Raw genomic sequence first — 21,130 nt, forward strand, 5'->3', positions numbered from 1 at the left:
AGGCATAATAACATTGGATGTGTAAGTAAATCAAATTAACATTAATACTCTAATTTAGTTGCTTGCAAGATTAATAGGGCTTTCCAATAATTCTTAAATGCAAAAAACAAAACAAAAAAGAGTAAGAAAATGTTACATTTTTTGTCCATCATTTTATTTTTGAATAGATATAGAAAAATAATTATTTTCGATATCGAAGTTTTATTACTCTATACATTAAAATAAGTGTCGGACAATAAATATCATCAAATTTAATTGTACTAAAAGAAAAAGAAAAGAAAATAATAAAACTAACCCAAAAATGTAAAGCCAAATAAAAAGTAAATAAGTGTGTAAATAAGGAATAAAAGAAATGTAGTACTAAAAAACAAAAAGAAAGAAACAATGTTCAGAAATTAGGGAGTAGAATTCACTGAATATATAACTATATAAATACCTTCCCTCCCTTTTCACAACCTCTCCTCCCTCCTCATTACCAACAAAAGCAACTGCCAACGCACTCTGTCGCTCTCTCGCTCGCTCGCTCTCTCTCTCTCTCTATCTGTCTTTTTCTGTCTTTGATGCGCTTACTCTTCTCTTCCTCTCCAAACCCAATCAAAACCCTCTTCCACCTCGCCCGATCCCACCACCGAGTGTACTCATCGCCACCTCCGCCACCTCGGAGATCGTCAAATCCAATGGCGATCCCTTCAAAGTCCGCCGTAGCCACCGGTTTCCCCAGCGAAGAAGGTCTAGCGAGAAAGTTCTGGTTGGAGTTTCGAAGAGAGTCCTTGCTCTCTCTTTACTCTCCTTTTGCTCTGTGTTTAGCTTCTGGGACTCTCAAGATCGACACTTTTCGTCATTATATTGCCCAAGATGTTCATTTTCTCAAAGCCTTTGCTCAAGCGTGAGTCCTTTTTCTTTCTTCTTATTTCTTTTGTTCCTTTTCATGGAATTTTCAGTCTGGGTTTTGGTCTCTTTCTAATACTTCTTTCTATTTGTTCATTTCTTTTGGAGAAATAGAATCTTGGGGTTTCTTTATTATTATTCTAGTTGCTAAAGTAGTGTACTTTAGGGGTGGAGGGTTGTTTAGGTGCATTTTACTTTTTTGTTTGATTTGTTTGCTTATTTGGTATTACTGGATAGTTTCTTTGAGGGTGTGGAGAAGAGGAAAGGGAATTGAAATCTCAATCTTGGATTTTGCCCTTGGAGGCTGATATTTCCTTTCAATGGTTAATTGCTTGAGTATCTTTAGGTTGCATACACAGTTTAGTTAGAAGAAAATGAAAATGGATCTTTTGAATCATGAAGATCTTTTATTTTTTATTTTGTAAAAAAAGAAACATCTAAAATATTTATGAATTGGTTAATTTGCTATATTGATACGAATTAACTTGCTTTTGAAATGTTTAGAATTCTGATTTTGACTTTTTACTCTTATCTTTCTGAAGGTTTATGTAGGAAAGGTTTGATAAATTTGCCCATTGAGGATCTGTTTAGTTGTATTTAATTCAAGATTGAATGAAAATTGAAGATTTTGCATATAGTTTTCAACTCATTGGTAATGTAGAATTGGTGCATTTGTCTGCATTCTTGCTGATATTCTTGTTAAGGGATAGCATCATGAATTTTTCACCATTTTGTTTGGTTGTGCAAAGTGAGCATTTGGGATTGTAGACAGGGATCTTCTTTTCTGTGCAACGCTGCTGATGTTTGAGCATTGAATTTCTGTTTTAGGATTGATATAGCTATTTTTCAACCCCTTCTAGTTATTGGTTGCTGAGAAAGTGTAGGAAAAGAAGATGAATGAAGTTTTAATTTCTAAGCGCCATGTGGTTGCTTAAGTAATTATTCAGATGTTTCTTTTCTTTTCTTTTTGTCAGCTTTCTCAGTAACCAATTGGAGGGTTATATTGTTATTATTTGGGGAAAAAGTAATTACGTTACTTGAGGTGAGTTTCAGTTTCCAGAATTTAAATTGACATGTAGTGGTAGATTAAAAAGGCATATCTATATTCCTTAGCTAGTTTTAATTTGAATTGGCTTGTGCTGTTTATATGTAGGTCCTTAATGGTTTTGTGTTTCTTTCAATCTGGATTTCAGTTATGAATTGGCGGAAGACTGTGCAGATGATGATGATGCAAAGTTAGCAATCTCGAAGTTAAGGAAGAGTGTCTTGGATGAGCTAAAAATGCATGATTCTTTTGTAAAGGTATGATAAAAGGATTCTTCTTTTTTGTTGCTTAGTACATGCTCAATTGTTAGAAAAGCTAGATCAAAAAATAAAATTGAATTTTTCTTTGGTATTGCTATTGCTTGTAGATTTATAAAATACTGTGTAGCCAAATAGTTAAAACAGGACTTATTAGGAAAATATTGGTGTCTAGAAGATGTTAGCTTGGGTCAACTGGCATATGATATCATCATCTAAAATAGAGATTTAGTCGAGACATTTTTACCAAGCAGTTTAGGTCATGTCAGGCACTGAACATCTATTTTCTTATTCAATTTATTAATGACATGAAAAGTCCATTGCTTTGATTTCAGTTTCATTTACTGATGATATAGAAGGCTAGCAATGAAATATTTGGGCCTTTAGGTAGGTAGCAAGTTGCAAGTGAAGCAGGTTGGACGTTGATATGATTAGGCCCATAAATCATCACTCAGAGAAGTCTTGTAAAGAGATTTGAGGAAATAATCAGACTTGTTTGAATAGTTACTATCTGCCTTGTTATCCCTTTTACAATACTATGAAGCCTTATACTCTCTAAAATAGTTACTTAATAATTCATATTTTATCTATTTCTCCTTAGTTCTTGTCTTGTAAGGGTGTCCTCATGGTTTGAATGCTGGAGTTCTACAGGAGTGGAGTTCCGACATTGTTAAAGAAAGCACTGTCAATTCTGCGACTGTAAAGTACACAGAATTCTTGCTGGCAACAGCTTCTGGGAAGGTTGAAGGGCTAAAAGCTGCGGGAAAACTCGCCACCCCATTTGAGAAAACAAAAATTGCAGCTTACACTCTAGGGGCCATGACACCTTGCATGGCGCTGTATGCCTATCTGGGTAAGGAGTTTAAGGCACTTCTAGGACCCAATGAGCGAGATCACCCATACAAAAAGTGGATTGAGAATTATTCTTCTGAAGGTTTTCAGGTATAGCATTGATTGCATTAATTGTTTCCAGGGGTCAACTTGATTTTACTATACTTATTACAGTCTTGGAGGAAAAAATCACTACATAAAAAGGCCTTTTAACTCCCTCGGCTTAACTGTTGCACTCTTTGAATTTAGGCATCATCTCTGCAAACCGAAGACTTGCTGGATAAACTTAGTGTCTCATTGACAGGCGAGGAACTAGACATCATTGAGAAGCTTTATCACCAAGCCATGAAACTTGAAATAGAGTTCTTCTATGCTCAACCGCTTACTCAGCCCACTGTTGCTCCTCTGACTAGGGAGCATGACCCTGCACAAGATCGTCTTATGATATTTTCTGACTTCGATCTTACTTGCACAGTTGTTGATTCATCTGCCATTTTGGCGGAGATAGCAATACTAAGAGCCCCAAAATCTGATCAGAACCAACCGGAAAGTCAAATTGCTAGGATGTCGTCGCCTGAGCTGAGGAGCACATGGAGTCTACTTTCTGGTCAATACACAGAAGAGTATGAACAATGCATAGAAAGCATTTTACCGTCTGAGAAAGGTAGAGCAATATACAAGAATGACATTTTAAAGTTTTAACATTATATGTTTAATCTTCGAAAAGATGTCATTAACATATCAACTAGTTCCTTTGACATTGTTTTTTACTTCCTGTGGTTTTACAGTGGAGTTCAACTATGAAGCTCTGCATAAAGCTCTTGAGCAACTCTCAGACTTTGAGAAAAAGGCGAATTCTAGGGTGATTGAGTCAGGTGTACTTAAGGGTCTAAATCTTGAAGACATTAAACGAGCTGGTGAACTTCTGATTCTTCAAAGTGGTTGCATTGATTTCTTTCAGAAAATCATAAAGAATGAAAATCTTAATGCCAATATCCATGTGCTTTCTTATTGTTGGTGTGCTGATCTCATCAGGGCTGCATTTGCTTCAGGTATGGTCTTTCCCTCCTAGCATTACATAATAAGTATGTGAATAGCTTTCCTTCCATCATCTTCTACTTCTAACTTATCAGTTGCTTTGAGTGCACTCTTGAGTGTTGTGTGATTTAATGATTTCATGTCTGTGGAGAAACTGAATGTCTGAATACATCCCCATTCCTCAACCCCCCACCCTCTTTTTTTTTTTTTTTGTTTCTGCAATCTTTTCTGTAGCTTTTTCTCTATGTTCAAGTACTGACTGCTAATACTGATAGAAAGTCTATTAATAAGTGAAATGATTTTCTTTACTTATTCATTTTAAGCAGGGGGTGTAGATGATCTAACCATACATGCAAATGAGTTCAGTTTTGAAGAATCAGTATCCACGGGTGAAATTGTTAGGAAGGTGGAGTCTCCTATCGACAAGATTCAAGCTTTCAATGATATCTTACAAGACTGTGGCAATGACAGAAAGAACTTGACTGTTTACATTGGAGATTCAGTAGGTGATTTGCTTTGTCTGCTGAAAGCAGATATAGGTATTGTGATTGGGGGGTCTAGTACAAGCCTAAGGAGAGTGGCGAGACGGTATGGTATTTCTTTTGTCCCATTGTACCCTGCCTTGGTTAAGAAACAGAAGGAATATGCTGAAGGAAGCCCTTGTATTTGGAAGGGGCAATCAGGAATTCTTTACACTGCCTCTAGCTGGGATGACATTCATGCCTTCGTTTTGGGGTGGTAGAATCTTGTATTTTTTTTTTCCCCTTTTTTTGGGTTGGCACCTATCAGCCATCATCATCTTCTTGTTAGTTTAGGACAGATGAAGGAACCGTTTATACAGAGAATTTTACAATGGGGCCAGTGGTGGCAGCAATCCCCAAAAAAACTTTTTGATAGTATTGGGCAGCTGCCTCCACTGAATTCCTAAAAGAACTTTTTTGACAATGTCATGTAACTACCACAAGTTTTAAGTAAAGTTTTCATTTTGCCCCCACACCATTTCTAGTACTATGTCACTTTAAATTTTCAAGCATTTGACATATGTGAATATGTGACTAATCAAAGATTTAGGACTTGGGAGCCACTGGTAAGAGATTTAGGACTTAATGCAATAATGAAAACCTGATTTTGTGGATCAGATAGACTTTGTAATGTTTTGATCAAAATGGTACTTGGCATCCATCGATTGGGCTTGACAGAATCATGGGTCTATTAGAAAGTTCTTGTTGGGGGTTTTGGTTTTAATTAAAGTGTAACATCAATGTTCAAAACTCTAATGATGATAACATCTCATTGAAATCCCTTTCCTAATTTTGGGTCATCATAGTTTTGCTCATATGGTACATGCACTTCAACTGCATTTCCATAATGAAAGCAGTAAGCACATCAAAGTTAGTATGTTGACCATCACTCCCTTTCTGTCATTTTGTGTTTTTTATGTGAGCCCACGTAAAATGCATTTTCATGAAATATTATTTTTCTAAATAGTGGGTTTTGTTAACTTTATATATCATTGCTTAGCTGTGCCAAATGGGAAAAAAATAATTCAAAAAAAATAAAAATAAAAAGTTAGGTGTCAAGAAAAATCTTGTTTGGTGGAAACCATGATCTGGTGGGCACCAATGTCTACTTGTACGAGAATCATGGTTTTTAATTAATAAAAGAGTTAATTGAGTGGGATTAACTATTATCACTAATCCTTTTGATGTGATTACTATTGAGTTTTCAATCATTATTTGCACTAACCTTCCTTTTCATGGAGTTTGATTTTAACAAAGCTTGGTTACTTGTCCATCAATGATTGGTTCACATTACAATTTTTTTAAATTTTTTTTGTTAATGACAAAATATAATATATATATATATATATAATACATGTATATGAAAAATTAGAAATTAAAAATTAAGAAGCACAAAAGCATGAATTTATATAGAATTAAGTATTCTTTAAGATTACTTAATCTAAATTGTTTATACATGGTATTTGTTAACATAATTATGATAAATATACAAGTTATAAATTAATAACATTATAATCGCATCGTAATCTAACAAAAAACTAGTAAGGAAAAAGAAATCTTATACTGAAATTATTTTTCTTAAATGAAAATAATCTAATGTTGCTGATCAAGCAATTGAAGGTTGATTTTCTTGAAATAAAATTATGGGTTGGGACATCGTGGATGACCCTAAGCAACTAATGGACAGTATAGACTAAAGGCTTAATAGTTGGATAAGCACTTGGAATCGGACCCAAATTAAAAAAAGTTCCACAATTAAATAGTTAATCCAATCAGCTTAATTGACTTTTAAACTTGGATTTGAGACTATCCTATATGAACCATTAGACCTTCTCCACTGTCTATTCTAATGAAGAATTTTTAATGTTGGATCATCACCATTTTTGTACCTCAAAATATTTTTTTCTTTTTTTCTTTTTTTAAATTTGTTAAAGGACAAAGTGTTTTGCCATAAAAAAAAAAAAAATTGGGGTTTGTCTGATAACTGTTACTATAATATATGAGACCCACCATCTTCTCTTTTCCTTCTTGCTTTTCTCTTCCCTTTTATTATTTTTTGTTTGATGATTGACTCAATTCTTTATGTTTTTTCTTGTCATGAAACAACAAAATATGAATATATATATATATATATATATATATATATAATGGTTGCCTTTTCAGGAAATTAACCTTTTTTCTGGAGAATCATAAATTAAAAAAAAATCAATGTTTTTTCAACTAAAAAAAAAACATTATCTACATGCAGGAAGTGTGAATATGCTGCAAAAAATTATAGGATATATAGTTGGAGATGATAAAAATTTAAATACATTAACATAATGATACATGAGTTTGTATCTCATAACAAATTAAAAATTCTATTGCCCACAAAAAGAGAAAATGTAAGATTTAAAGCAATATATATTAAAGTTAGTGACCAACTAAACAAGTATGCCTATAAAGTATATATAGGCCATTAAGTTTTTACATTACAAAAGCACACAAATAATCATTACAACAACTATTGCCTTGAAAAGCAATATATAGGAGCCCTACCCTCTAAAACACTATAACAATACATGAATCTTGCATTTCATATATTATACAATGAACAAATTATATAGATATGTAACAAAAAAAAAAAACATTTTTAATTAATTAAATTAAAGAAAACAACCAAAACCCATCCACCTATTATGAATCTAAATCTCATGCAAGTTCTTGGAAGCATGTAACATCCTCTCAAATATGTAAACTAGCCCTTTTGTGTTAGACTAGTTCCCTTTTTTTTTATTAAATTTATTGCAAAATTTTCAGCCACTTGACCAATATAAAACAAGAATAATGGAAAAGAAAAAAAAACCCAAAATTTTATAATGTAAAGTGTACGCAAATTTTAATTTTTATATTGGTCTTAGTTGCAACATCCCTCCACATGTCTAATTATTGAGTTCACTTTTCTTCTTCCTTCTTCTCTGCTTTTCTTGCTTTTCCTTTCCTTTATTTTTTTTTATTTCCCAAATTTTATTTTAATTATTTAATTTGGAATTAATGGACCCTACAATTAGATGGTTCACCTTAGATCCCCACTCTAAAATTATAAAGGGAACTTCTTTAACTTAATTTTTATTTATTTTTTGCTTATTATAATTTTTTATTTTAATATAACAGATAAAAACATGTGAAGTAGGCCCTCACTTGTACGTGGACCTTTGTGTTTATATTTTATTGCATTAGTTTATTGTTTGGCTCTTGTTTCATCCGTCCAACATACCAAGAAAGAAGTAGGCAGAATAATCATCCCCCAATTATATATTAATCATCTTTCACTCTTGAATATTCTCACCCTCTCTTCTCTCTACCTAGCCTCTCTCTTCTTCTTCTTACTCTTTTTCCTCTTTTCTTTTCTTTTTTTTGTGGGGTTTTAATTGTTACATGTTGGATCAAGGATGATGACCATGGAATTACTTGCAGAGTTGAAAGGAAGATATCAAGGCCAAGTTTTGTTCATGTTCATTGGTATTCTTATACTGTTCAAAAATGGCTGTACATTTGAGCCATGGCCTAAATAATTGGAGCAAACAAGATTTGCTAGTGATGACTTCGAGGAAAATATTAACCTCTAGGCAAGTCTAATGCTTGGCTTATCCTCCTTTTTAATTTTGTTCTTCCTTTGTTTCCCTTTCTTTTTAACTTCCCTTTCTGTTTATCATGTTTGGTTGCTGAGAAAATGGAGGATATTATATGAATAAGATTTGGAATCTTGGCTTCATGTAAGATTCCAAGGCTTCTCTTCTTTGAGGATCACTGTGTCTTTTAGGCAACCAAACAAGTTTTCTCTCCCCTTTTTCTTAACTTCGAGTTGTTGTCTGCTCAAACTCTGTACGAGAAAACACATCTTTGTGAATTCAGAAAGACAGTTTTTTGTTTCATGTCCATCCAATTTACATTCATCAAACAATATGCATAGCAGAATTGCATCAAACCTGTCTAGATAATATTATCATCCAATCACTATACTTTTTCCTGAATATCTTAGAAACTCCAAGTCTTGAGTTAGTTTTAGTTTGAAAAACCTGGCAGCATCATAATTCATGGGCATTTGAAAAGTTTTAAGGAAGTTTGGTTGGTGAATGACTATTCCAGGGCATATAATAGTATCCTGGATTCATTCCAGGGAAAAACCTGACAAATTTGATTAGCTGGTTTTGAGTGTTGACCTTTAATATTTGACAGATATATATGGAAGCTTTTAGCATTACTCAAATGATTCAAGAAGAACAACCACTGGTATGGAATTCCATAGTGAACCAGTGCAGGAAAAATGCTGGTTAGGTATATGGGTTCCAGGAGTTCTGTTAATCTATCAGGTTATGGAACATGTTTGGAAACATGAAAGCTGACCTTCTTTCACTTCAAGGGATCTCCATATTTCTTACATGCAAAGTAACTGCTGTTTGACATCACATTTGTAGATAAAAATTTCTTGTTGTAATCCAAAGCATTATGGCCTGTAATCCTGCTGAGTAGGCACCTGTATATTTTACATACATCAACCCTAAAGTAAAGAGATTTTTGAAATCTTGCTCTTGAAGTAAAGGTAGGGTTTATATTGCTGTGAATTGAGATGACTCTTCAGATAGTGAACATTCTAAGGCTATCCCAAATGGCCTGAGACGTAAAAAACAAAAAACCCAAACCAGATAACCTTTGATGAGGTTCAAGGGGCCTCCAGCCTTTTGGGATTTTAGAGGACACTGAGAACCTGTCCTCAATTATAACATCATTTGGGACCCCAATATAGAAGCTGCAATTTTTTTATAAGAAAAAGGTGTAAATTTCTCTCAACACATGTGCCATGTGTCTGTTAATTTTATATTTTCCTATATGATAATACACATTAATCTTCAACCCCAACTCCCTAAAATCTTATAATTAGGTTGGTCAAATATACTAATATGTTAATTTAGAACATAAGATGCCCATGTCCCTCCCTCAGGACTATGGAATCTTTCTTTCCTTAATTCTTTTTTTCCTTCCAACTTTCTCTTGCTAGAGAAAAAGGCAGAATGCAATGAGCAAGGATTTTGTAGCTTTGTGCTACCTTTTATGCAAAACTAACAAAAATAGTTGTCATCAACATCAACTTTTACTTTAGGATAAGGATGATGATTCATCTAAAGTCCACTTTTTCATCATTAGCCGCCACTTGTCTTGATTAATGGACATGACACACAACTAAAAAGGGCATAAGGAAAATTAATTAATCCCATTAATTAAGAATTTTCTATTGGTTAATGACTCATCAGAGACTCAGAGACAAAGTTATAACAATGGTGGATTAGTTCAAATGACAGCTCATTAAAACTTAAAACAAGATTCACATCTCTCATACAAGCTAAATTACCCTCTTTTTTTATAATATTAATTATTCCCACTTTATGGAGTTAACTTTTTTTTTTTTTTTTTACTTAGGAATTGCTTGTTTTCTTTGGTGGGTTTTGTCCTGTTGTCATGTTCTTGCCATCAAAAAAGTTATTAGCATTTACTTGAAAAGATTTTTGTACCCTTTGAATAAATTGGGATTTTGTGAAAAGATTTTAGAATGGCCAAAAAGTAGGACTCATTCATGAACCTTTTTGTTATCTTATATTTATATTTGCATGAACGTTCGCAATTCGGATTTAGGGTTTATAATAGTCTTAGTTGGTTGGACTAACATGGAAAAAATGTACAAATATGAAACAAGGAAAGGGTTGTGATTTTCAGACAATAATTATTGACAATCAAATTAGTTAGTTGAATGTGTTTGATATTATGTTAAGATAGAATTATTCAATTTAAAATAATTGACAAAGAGACAAATTACGAAGCAGGAAGGAGAGAGCATGAAAGATCCTGATCCATAGACAAGTTGTGTCCCATCCAACACCCTATCCACCAGCTAAGATAGGTAAATTTTTTTTAAAAATATATATATAATGCAAATTAATTAACTTAAATAGAATAATTTTTTTTTTGTTTTTACGTAGGGATAATACATTATAGATAAATTGTTTTCTACAAACTTTTATACTTAGAAAGCATTTTCGTTAGCGATATTGTTGAAGTTTTTTATGAGGTAACAGAAAAGAAGATAAAATGAAGCAAACACAATAACAGAGTGAAGGCTCAAAACAAGGAAACTTCATTCTACATAAGCACATGATACATAAAAGACTTATAACCAGGAATATCATATGAGGATTTTTTTAATTTTTCACAAGCCAATCTTAAATAAACTAGTACTGAAGCTGCAAGACTATTACACAAAAGAAGCAATATATCATAATACTAGGTTTGCTATAGGTATAGCTACAAGTTTTTCATGTCTGTCACTTGCTTTTCACTTTACAAAAAATAAGCCAAAAGGATAAAAGATCCCAAAAGGAAAATCTTCAACTTGATCTTCAAGTTTCAACACTCCTCCTAAAGATTAATTTTGAAGATACCTAATTCTAATCGCATTGCCAAGAACTTGTCTGTTGGAAGACCTTTGGTCATGATATCTGCTAGTGGTTCATGTGAACTGTAGTGCTTAACATTGACTTCTCCATTTTTGACAACCTCTCAAATCATATGAAACTTGACTCTGATATGTTTTGTTCTCCAATGCTGCACAGGATTCTTGGCCATGGCTACTGCTGATTGGTTGTCAACCTATACATCAGTAGGTCTTTCTTGAACAAAACCAAAATCAAGTAACATTTTTCTTAACCAAATTGCATGATTAATTGCCATTGCAGTTGATATGTATTCAGCTTCTGCTGATGACTAAGCAACAACTTTCTGTTTTTTGGAGTTTCATGAAAAAACTCCACTACCAAAAGAGAAAAAAAAACCAGAGGTGCTTTTGGAGTCATCAAAACTCCCAGCCTAATCACTATCTACATATCTACAGAGATGATAACTGCAAGTGTTGCTATATTTGATTCCATAGTTTGCATTTCCTTTCACATATCTTAGGACTTTCTTTGTTGCTGTCAGGTGAGCCATTGATGGATTCTGCATGAATCTTGACAGTAGGCTAGTGCTAAACATGATGTCTGGCCTTAAAGATGATAGATACAACGAACTTCCTATGATACTTCTAAAGAATGATGGATCTGCAGGGTCTTCATTAGCTGATGAAGACAATTTCAAGTTTGCAGCTATTGGATTATTAACAAACTTGCAGTTTTCCATTTTAAATCTCCTTAGTAGCTCAAGAATAAGCTTCCTTTGGTGGAGCATAATATAATCATTAGTTTGGATAAATTTCAAACCAAGAAAATATGTCATCAACTCGAGATTTGTCATCTCAAACTCCCTCATCATATTTTCCTTAAATTCTACCATTAAGTTGTTCATTGGACCAGTGACTAGAATGTCATCAACATAAATCGAAACTCTGAGTTCTTCATCATCAACTTTGGTTTTTGTATAGAAAGTTGGTTCACTCTCACTCTTATGAAATCTATGGCTACACAAATATGCATCAATCCTTCCATATCATGCTTGAGGAGCTTACTTAAGCCCATATAGTGCCTTTTTAAGTTTGCACACCTTATTTTCCATACCTCACTTCACAAAACCTTTAAGTTGTTCGATAAATATCTCATCTTTCAACAAACCATTGAGAAAGGCTGATTTTACATCGAGATGCCAAAGCTTCCAATTTTTCTTAGCTACAATTGGTACAAAAAATCTGATTGTATCAAGCCTAGCAACAGGTGCAAAAGTTTTTAAGTAGTCAACACCATATGTTTGCACATATACTTTGACTACCAAATGAGCCTTGAGCTTATTAATGCTGCCATCACTATTAGGTTTCCAAGTTGTAGCTTTCGTGCGACTCTCCACTTAGCTTGCTTGGGAAATGGCCTTTTTTCTTGCTTTCCAAATTTGTAGGTGTGTACACACATAGTTTACAATGGCAATTTTAGGTATGTCTTCAACTAAATTAGCATCATGCATATGCTTAAAGGATGCAAAGTTCGAATGCCCCATTCTTTTATGCCATGTAATGATGTCATGTGAAACACAAGAGTAAGCATGGTGATTAAACTTTTTCCAGCTAAGAGGAAAACATTTATTCTTCATCTCAACCGTCATGAGTTCTTTACCAAAGGGTTCAAACACTTTGCAAGATTTTTCTTTGAACAACAAGGCATAACCATGTGCAACTAATTGACCAACACTCAAAAGATTTTGATTGATGGAAGAAACATAAAAGACATCACAAATTTGTCTTGTACTAGATGCGGTTTCCACTTCTACAATGCCTTTTCCATCAACCCTTAGAAAATCTCCATTTCCAATTTCTACGCTTAACTTGTATCTCTGATCTAGATTAACAAAGAGTGTTTTGTCACATGTCATATGGTTAGAATGTGCGCTGTCTAGGAGCCAAATATCTCTTTTTCACTTCTTTGGTTTGCAAATGGTCATAAAAATCACTTCATCATTATGCTCAACTTCCTCTGCTACTGTAGCCTTTTGATCACTGGAGTTAGCTTTATTTTTGCACATTTTCTCGATGTGCCCAAACTGGTTGCAAGCTCGACATTTAGCGTTAGGTTAAAACCAACAAAACTTCTCCAAGGGATTTTTTTTTTTCAAAATTGACATGGAGGAAATTTAGTTCTTTGTTTCCTACCATCACCTGGTCTTTTTTCTTTCTCTTTCTCTTTTATTTTATTTTATTCTGTTTTCTTTTGGTTATAAAAGGTTCCTCCTTTCTACCTTGCTACTAGAGCACTTTCACTGCGATCCTCTACGGATTGCTCTCTTTTATTCTGATGCTTGCAAGGCATTTACCAACTCCACAATTATATAGCTTGAAAGGTCTTTAGAGTCTTCTAAGGATTAGATCTTGGCTTCAAATTATTCTAGTAAATAAACTAGAATTTTGTTGACTACGCTCTTCTCTGGCACGTCTTCTTCCAAGAGCCTAAGCTGATTAACCACTTTCATGACTTTATCAGTATAATCTTTCAAGCTTGCTTCTTCTTTCATCCTTAGTGTCTCAAATTCTCTCCAGAGATTTAGAGCTTGGATTTTCTTGGCTCGAACACTACCCTGTACATCATCCTTTAATTTGTCCCAAGCTTTTTTGGTTGATTTACACATCATGATATGTGTAAAAATAATATCAGATACTACCTAATGGATGTAAGAGAGGGAATTAAACCACCTTGCAACTTCCTCACTATGCTGCTTCAATTGCTCTATGGTAAGATTTTATCTTTGTTCAGGTGGATTTCCACCAACTTTCATCACTTCTCACAAGTCAAATGCTCGCAAGTAAGCTTCCATTTTCACTGACCATATTGCATAGTTTTCTCCTAAGAAAACAAGAAGTGCTGGTACATTGTAATTAGTTGAGGTTATTCAGTTTTGATTTCTGAGAGTTTTTGTGAGGTAAGTTGAAGATTCTTTTTTTTATAATCTTCAATCACTAGAAGAAAGTTTGTAGGTCCCTTAAGAACTCTTAAAGTGCTTTGATACCATGTTGGAGTTTTTTGTGAGATAACAGAAGAGAAGATAGAATGAAGCAAACACAATAACAGAGTGAAGGCACAAAACAAGGAAACCTCATTCTATATAAGCACATAACACATAAAAAACTTATAACCAGGAATATCACATGAAAATTTTTTTAGTTTTTCACAAGCCAATCATCTTAAATAAACTAGTACTAAAGCTGCAAGGTTATTATACAAAAGAAGTAATATATCACAATACTAAGTCTATTATAGGTACAGCTACAAGTCTTTCATGTCTGTCACTTGCTTTTCACTTTACAAAAAAAAAGTGAAAAGGACAAAAGGTGCCAGAAGGAAAATCTCCAATTTGATCTTCAAGTTTCAACAGATATAAGAAATTATATATTTCTTAATAAATCTAATCAAGTAATCATCTAATCTAAACTATAATGATTCTAATATATAAGGTATTAAAGTCATTTTCCATATTCTAATAATATGAGTTTTTTTTCGTATTTTGCTATCTAGAGTATCTTATATAAAGCATATTTGAGATCTTTTAAGTTTTAAAAAAATGAGAAATTTGACAAAATGAACATTGATGAAATTTTTTAAACTTATAATTTGTAACGAAAATCCATTTAAACAAAATAAAAAAAAACTCTCTAAGAAGTCAAAACAACAACAAAAAAAAATCAATTAGCATTATTAATCCAAATAGAAGTTACAAATCACCAATAACATAAATCAATTAAAAAAACCCCAAAAAAAAGCAAACACAAAAGTAAATGAAAATAAAAAACAAAAAGCAATTTTAAGGTTTAGGGTCCAAAAGCAATGGCTTGGACAAGATAAGACATGAAATTGATACTATTATTATTATTTTAATCTATCCTCAAAACAAGGGTAATGGAGATAATTAATTAACCATTTACACCTACCAACTACACCAAAATCTTGAAACCCATGAAATTGATTCTAAAGGGGAAAAACAAAACCACTCAAGCAACCGTTTTCTTTCTTTAATTAAGAATCATTAATAAATACATCTAGGCTACTACTATTCTAACCCTCATTGACTTGATATGATGCTATTAGCTATTAGACTTTCTTTAAAGAAGAAGAAGAAGAAGAATAAGAGAAAAAAATTAAAATAAATAATCTTATATAACTATTTATTATATAAGATTTATACACTTTCTTGAAAAAAACGGACACTTTAATTATAATCACAATTCTTACATTAATTTGAATAATGTAAGATAAGAGAAATATATTATAATTCTTAATTAATTCTTGAATGGTATTAATCAATTGAATTAATATTTTGTCTGTAAAATTTAATTTTTTTTCCTGCTCCATCCGTAAATATATGTACTAAGTACAATGTACAACCAAACACATCAAATAAATATGAAACCTAAATTAAGGATAGTTTTAAGTATTCCACTGCACATGAACTGAAGGAAAAAAAAAAGAGAAAGAGTTGTAGCATTAAAATTAAAACCAAATCAACCAGAAAATAACTTTTAAAAGAATTTGATCATTTTCCAAAAAATATTCAAGAAAATAACTTTTAAAGTAGTAAATTTAAAAAATTATCTTGTAGTTGTAGGATTCGGGTATCTCATTTATTAATAAGGTTCAAGTAGGTCAAATACTTCAAAAGTAACAGATACCCTATCCGTTGACATCCTTAGTTATCTCTCCCCTTCATTAGGCACAATCTTGTTTGTCCAAGTATGCGGGGAATTGTGATTTACATGTTTTATATATAGCTTTTACATGTTTTATTTATAGTTTTGTCTCTTCAAGAAAATTTTTATATAGTCGGTTAAAGAAAATAAAATAACTACATCATTCTAAGTCATAAAACCCCTTATCTTTTGAAACTTTAATGATACATTTATCAATAAATTAATTAATTATAAAACCCTATTTTATTTACGTTTACATATTAAAACCCTAATAATTTGTATAAGTCACTTTTTATTTTAATTATATCTCTATTCTTCCTGATATTTATAATAATATTTTTTTGGTCAATTTCAATGGGGATAAAGTAATAAAGAGTTAAAAATATTGACTATTTTTTATCCTATAATAAAATGAAAATTGGAATTTCAATGAGAGCAATCGCCCCCACGATGGTCTGTGGATCCTTCTTGAACCCGGCACAACAGGTTCTAGAGGCAAACTGTCATGAGAGAATATCACTTAATAGATATATAAACAAAAAGTAATGTACCCAACTACGAGCCACAAACCCCTATTTCCTCCTCCGTTAGCAGCCATCTACAGATATGGGATTGATCATGTCATGCATCAACACGCACTGGAGGGGCTGCCTTCTTTCACCATCAATGAGAGAGTGATGAAATAAGACAGTGACTCAGCCGACGAATCAGTTTCCCTGTTTTCTTTCAATTCGTCCCATGCCACTCAAACAACTCCCCCTGCCCTCTGCCCCCTCACACCTTGAACCCCACCAGAAAAAGCAGTGATTTTTTGTCCTTTCTCTTTTCTACTTTGTTGACTTTTGGGTACGTATTTCAGTTGTTGTATTTGGAATATTGATAATCCTGGCTTGTCAGTTGAGCTTTACAGAAACATATCTAATCCCAGATAATGAGAGATTAAGGCTGCAAAGTCTGTCTTTTGCTAACCAAATTCACCCTTTATGCCATCACAAATTTTCTACAAATGATTGGCACCTGGTTTGAATATGATCACATGGATGGCCTACATGGGAAAATTAATTTTTGTGGTTTCAAATGAATGTAATCTTCCATGCATTTTGTCAAAGATAAAAGAGATAAACTTTGCTTTCTTTTCATGAGATATATTTTACAGTTTTTTCCATGAGATGGTATTCTTTCCTAAAACTAAAAGAACAATGTTACAAAGAAAACAACAAATAAACATCTAATAGAGAAAATTGCATTTCTAATTTGACAAAATTTTCTGCAATATTTTACAAATAATGTTGGATCGAATACAAAATCAATTGGGGAAAAATTCAGTGCTGGTAGGTAACATGAGAATTAAGACTTCTATCAACATAAGAATCATGCACTCATTGATCGTGTGGTGTCCCGGTCTTCAAGACCTTTCAAGAACGACCTAATTGCGAGATGCTCTGAAGCATATGTCATGAAAGATGCCAATATAAGCCCTCCAACAACCATCAGACCCAACCTGGTGAGCAAATGTCATGGACCATGAAAATGATATAAGACCAGTTCAAGAACATCATCAAGGGTTTTTTTCAAACATTAGATTTAAGGTTTTAATTCGTCCAAAAGAAAAAAGATTTAAGGTTTTAATTCCTAAATCAATGATGACAAAAATGTATGAAGAAACAGAGCTAGCAATCTGCAACAACATAGTCTTTCTTTGCCTTTTTCTACCAATGGTTTTGCAAAAGCTGTTATCTTTCAAAATCACAGAGGAGAAAACAAGAATATCCCAATAGAAATGCTTGCTGAAAGGAAATTACCTCACAAACAGAGCGGTGATCCCAAAAATACATGGTAAGGATGGGGCAGCAATGGCCAAAAAGGCCATCCCCAACCCATAATACCAAGTAACAATATCACAAGATGATGCTTGCCGTTGATGACCTGAGATGAGCATACAAGAATTGTTAACCACTATAAAATTAATACAGAAAGGGAACTAACACCATATTTATCATGACCATGCACAATAACAGATGTCTATGTTCCAAGTGAGTAAACCTTTTGTAGAATCAAAATCAAAAGAATCCGTACGAGAGGAAAAGGATCCCAATTGAGTTGCTGTTCTCCTTCCCCACTGATGAGTCAAATGAAGAAAAGCTCCGAACAAAAGAAAGAAGATTGTAAATGTCCACTCATACATCAAGAGTAAACCAGTCCATGGCATCACTTGCCGAGGTACAATTGAAAGAGCAATTCCAAGGGACACGACAGCAGCCACAAAACATACAAAAACTGAAATTCCACCCAGGTAGGCAGGCACAGGGAACTATGTAATACCAAATAATAGAAGTGAGAAATTAATAAGTTTACATCAACTTTTAGTAGACAAAGAGGACAATAGGTTTTATGAAGCCAGAAAGAATCCAGCGTAAAAGATGAAGATAGGAAACTAACTTGATGGTTAGAATTAATGGTAGGAGATGAAGAAACTCCTGTGTAAGCAACTGTTCCACTTGACCTAATTATGTAGTAAAAGTGTCTGATCTGATTGACTAATGAAGTTCTACAAAGCAAACCCCCTCCCTGCACCAAAAAATAATGTGGTTTGAGAACCGGACAACAATGACCAAGACATTAATTTCAGAAAAGCAAAATAATATATAGCCACTAACCTGAAGGAAAGAACGATAGTAATAGAAAAGTAGTGCACAAAAAGGTATCAGGAAAAGGAATTTGACCAGAAGCTCTTCATTAGGATTTTTGCCCCCTCCAGTTCCAGGAAGGGATTCTTCAAGCTGTTCCCTAACATTCTGCAGCCTCAGCAAACAAATTATATTTGACATTTGTCCTATTGACAGAGCAGATGGAAATATATCACAGCTTTGCATATAATTGCAAATGAGTCAGCTTTTACCTGCCAGACATCAACAGGTTTTAAGAGCCAAGATGTCCACCAATCCCAAGGTTTAAGGGGGCCAAGTGTATAGTGAATAACACGAAGTTCACTCTCATCTACCATCCACTGCACAAACAATGCATAGAGAAATGAGGATACCTAACCAGAAAATAAAAATAGCTTAAGCAAAAGCAGAATTTTGTTTCCTTTTTGAATTTTGAACATAAATACTATATTATTCGAATAAATAAATATTATAGTGAAAATTCAAAATTTACTAAATTCACTTTTTGGTTTGCATAGGTTTCATAGTTGAATATTTTAAAAAAGAAAGTCCTGACACCCAAAGCAAGGAACTGAAACAAATCATCATGATCTAAAAACAAAAGAAAGTCTACAAGAGTCTGTCATCAGAATGCATAAAGTGAGAATTCAAGTAAATGAAAAGCAAATTGTCCAAAGGAATTTAAAATCATTCTTAATCAACATATTGTAAATCTCAACTGCTTGATTACAAGACAAAGATAGACAGACAGGGAAGAGCAACCTACTTGATCATGCTCATCATCGTGGTTAAAAGTACATTTTCTTATCTTCAATTAAAATAATAGGCTGATTGAATCTTGTGATTGGTCTCAAAACCAACTCAAGCTTCTCTACAAACTCTGATTACATAAAGACTGAATATATACTATTTTTTTTACTCGTTCCTTTAAATCTTTTTAGAGTATTTATCCTAACCTTTTCACTAATGAAACTATATTCTTTTTTAATTTTAGTAACATAACCATGTAGCATGTGAAACAAGACTAATAATGATAAAGCAGCATGACGTAAAACATGTTAATGTCAATATATGTACTACCTTGTTGGCAAGCATGTAAAGACCAACATCTGCATTGTATAGAGTAGAGAGTCGCTCCATCTTAGGAACAGGTCGGGATTTCAACCCCTCCAGTGGTATATTAGGGTCAAAAACATGGGCATTTGGGAAATCAGAGTAATAAGAATTCAGAAAACCCTGATCTCCTCCGGTATAAGAAGGCAACGTATTCACTTTGCCCATCATGTCATTGAAAACAGCTTCAGATGGCTCAACTACCATGACTCCTGAATTCAGCCTCTCAGAATGCTTTAGATTGGCACAAAATTTCTCACATTTAAAGAGATCTTCAATGCTTTTCACTACTATAGTATCGGCATCCAGGTACACAACTACACAAGCAAATTTTCAATCATGAAACAATGCAACTCAGCAGAACAAGCATTGAGATTATAATAATAAATTAAGACGAATATTGTACTAAATACACTACAAGAACTAGAGGTAGGAGAAGTGTTAACAAAACTTAAGTACAAAATATTCAACCTCTTGGGTGTTCTAGCCAACTTATAAAAGATGCAAGAAAAATCAATTACTTTTACTAAATTGAGCTTTGATTCTTGGGAAACTGATAGAAAACATATTTACCAGTTCTAGTTTTTACTCTGGAACATTTTAATATAGGAAATGAGGTATCCATTATACAATATATAGGTATGTAAATTACAGGCTTCCACCTTTAAATTTGCTCTCACATGTAAGAACTTATGCACTAAGAATACATCATACATAAGCTACAACCTCTACTATATTCATCCTTAATTTTACCTATACATTTTCTTTAAACAATAAAAATGAAACATAAAGAAACCATGAAAAAAGACTTTACCTTTCTTGTAGTTAGTCATATTAAAAATTTTCAATTTCGTGTAGACACCCCAAAACCTCTTTGGCCGAACTTGATTCGGATTTGCCAATAAACTTATCTTCTCCACTATCCATCCATCAGCCTGGCGAATCCCCCAGCAAAAAGAAAAAAAAGTAAAAAATGCAAAAATTAAAACTTCAAATTCTGATGAAAAAATTTTCCCAAATTTTCTAAGCAGACTAACAGACCAATAATTACAAAGCTCATAACTTTCCACAAATAGAATGGAAAGAACAAAGTAATTTTCAGTTGTTCTTTCAGAAAAGCACAAAGTAATTTTCTGGGTAAACAAACAGAAGAGTAAATAGGTCGCCAAATTTTACCTTAAGAAGCCTCTTCGCATAATCAGAGACGCCATCGGAGACCAAAACAACCATGTCTTTAGTTGATCCAGTGTCCCGTATCGATTTCCCCAAAACCCTAACTCCCAAAAGAAACTCATCTCCATAAAGCAGCGTCACGTAAGCATTTGTCGATGAAGACTGAACTTTAGTCCCCAACACCGCCTTGGATTGGATCGTAATCAAAACAACCAAAATCAGGATCGAGGGTTTTGGGAATTTCATTTTATTCGATTTTCTCGAAAAAAAAGTTTTAATTTTTTTTCTATTCTCAATGGGAATAGCGAGAATTTAAAAGTTGAAGGACGTGGGCGTTTGGCAGTAGAAGAAGAAGCTTTTTCGTTGTGTTCATGTTTGTGGTGTGCTTTTGACTTTGTACTTGTTTTTTTTGT

General features: G+C 33.2%; 2 protein-coding genes across 3 annotated transcripts; one reads left to right on the forward strand and one right to left on the reverse strand.

Annotated features, from left to right (window-relative positions):
* Positions 1-285: 285 nt before the first annotated feature.
* Positions 286-5,053, forward strand: LOC18600028 (bifunctional TH2 protein, mitochondrial-like). Its single transcript, XM_007030265.3, has 6 exons — positions 286-886; positions 2,082-2,190; positions 2,842-3,132; positions 3,271-3,685; positions 3,810-4,073; positions 4,386-5,053. The coding sequence occupies exons 1-6, from the start codon at positions 561-563 to the stop codon at positions 4,799-4,801; spliced, it is 1,821 nt and encodes a 606-aa protein (XP_007030327.3). The 5' UTR covers positions 286-560; the 3' UTR covers positions 4,802-5,053.
* An 11,933-nt stretch (positions 5,054-16,986) lies between these two features.
* On the reverse strand, positions 16,987-21,118 carry PGSIP6 (plant glycogenin-like starch initiation protein 6). 2 transcript variants are annotated; one of them, XM_007030269.3, is made up of 9 exons: positions 20,721-21,118; positions 20,359-20,479; positions 19,512-19,861; positions 18,665-18,772; positions 18,423-18,560; positions 18,205-18,333; positions 17,842-18,076; positions 17,568-17,691; positions 16,987-17,266 (listed from the first exon to the last, which is right to left on the reverse strand). In XM_007030269.3, the coding sequence occupies exons 1-9, from the start codon at positions 20,961-20,963 to the stop codon at positions 17,137-17,139; spliced, it is 1,578 nt and encodes a 525-aa protein (XP_007030331.2). In that variant the 5' UTR covers positions 20,964-21,118; the 3' UTR covers positions 16,987-17,136. The 2 variants fall into 2 exon arrangements, with proteins under 2 accessions (XP_007030331.2, XP_007030330.2); XM_007030268.3 differs by having other exon boundaries at positions 17,809-18,076.
* Positions 21,119-21,130: the final 12 nt, after the last annotated feature.

Source organism: Theobroma cacao, chromosome 5 (genome assembly GCF_053813885.1).
Source record: "Theobroma cacao isolate CCN51 chromosome 5, ASM5381388v1, whole genome shotgun sequence".
Lineage (NCBI taxonomy): Eukaryota > Viridiplantae > Streptophyta > Magnoliopsida > Malvales > Malvaceae > Theobroma > Theobroma cacao.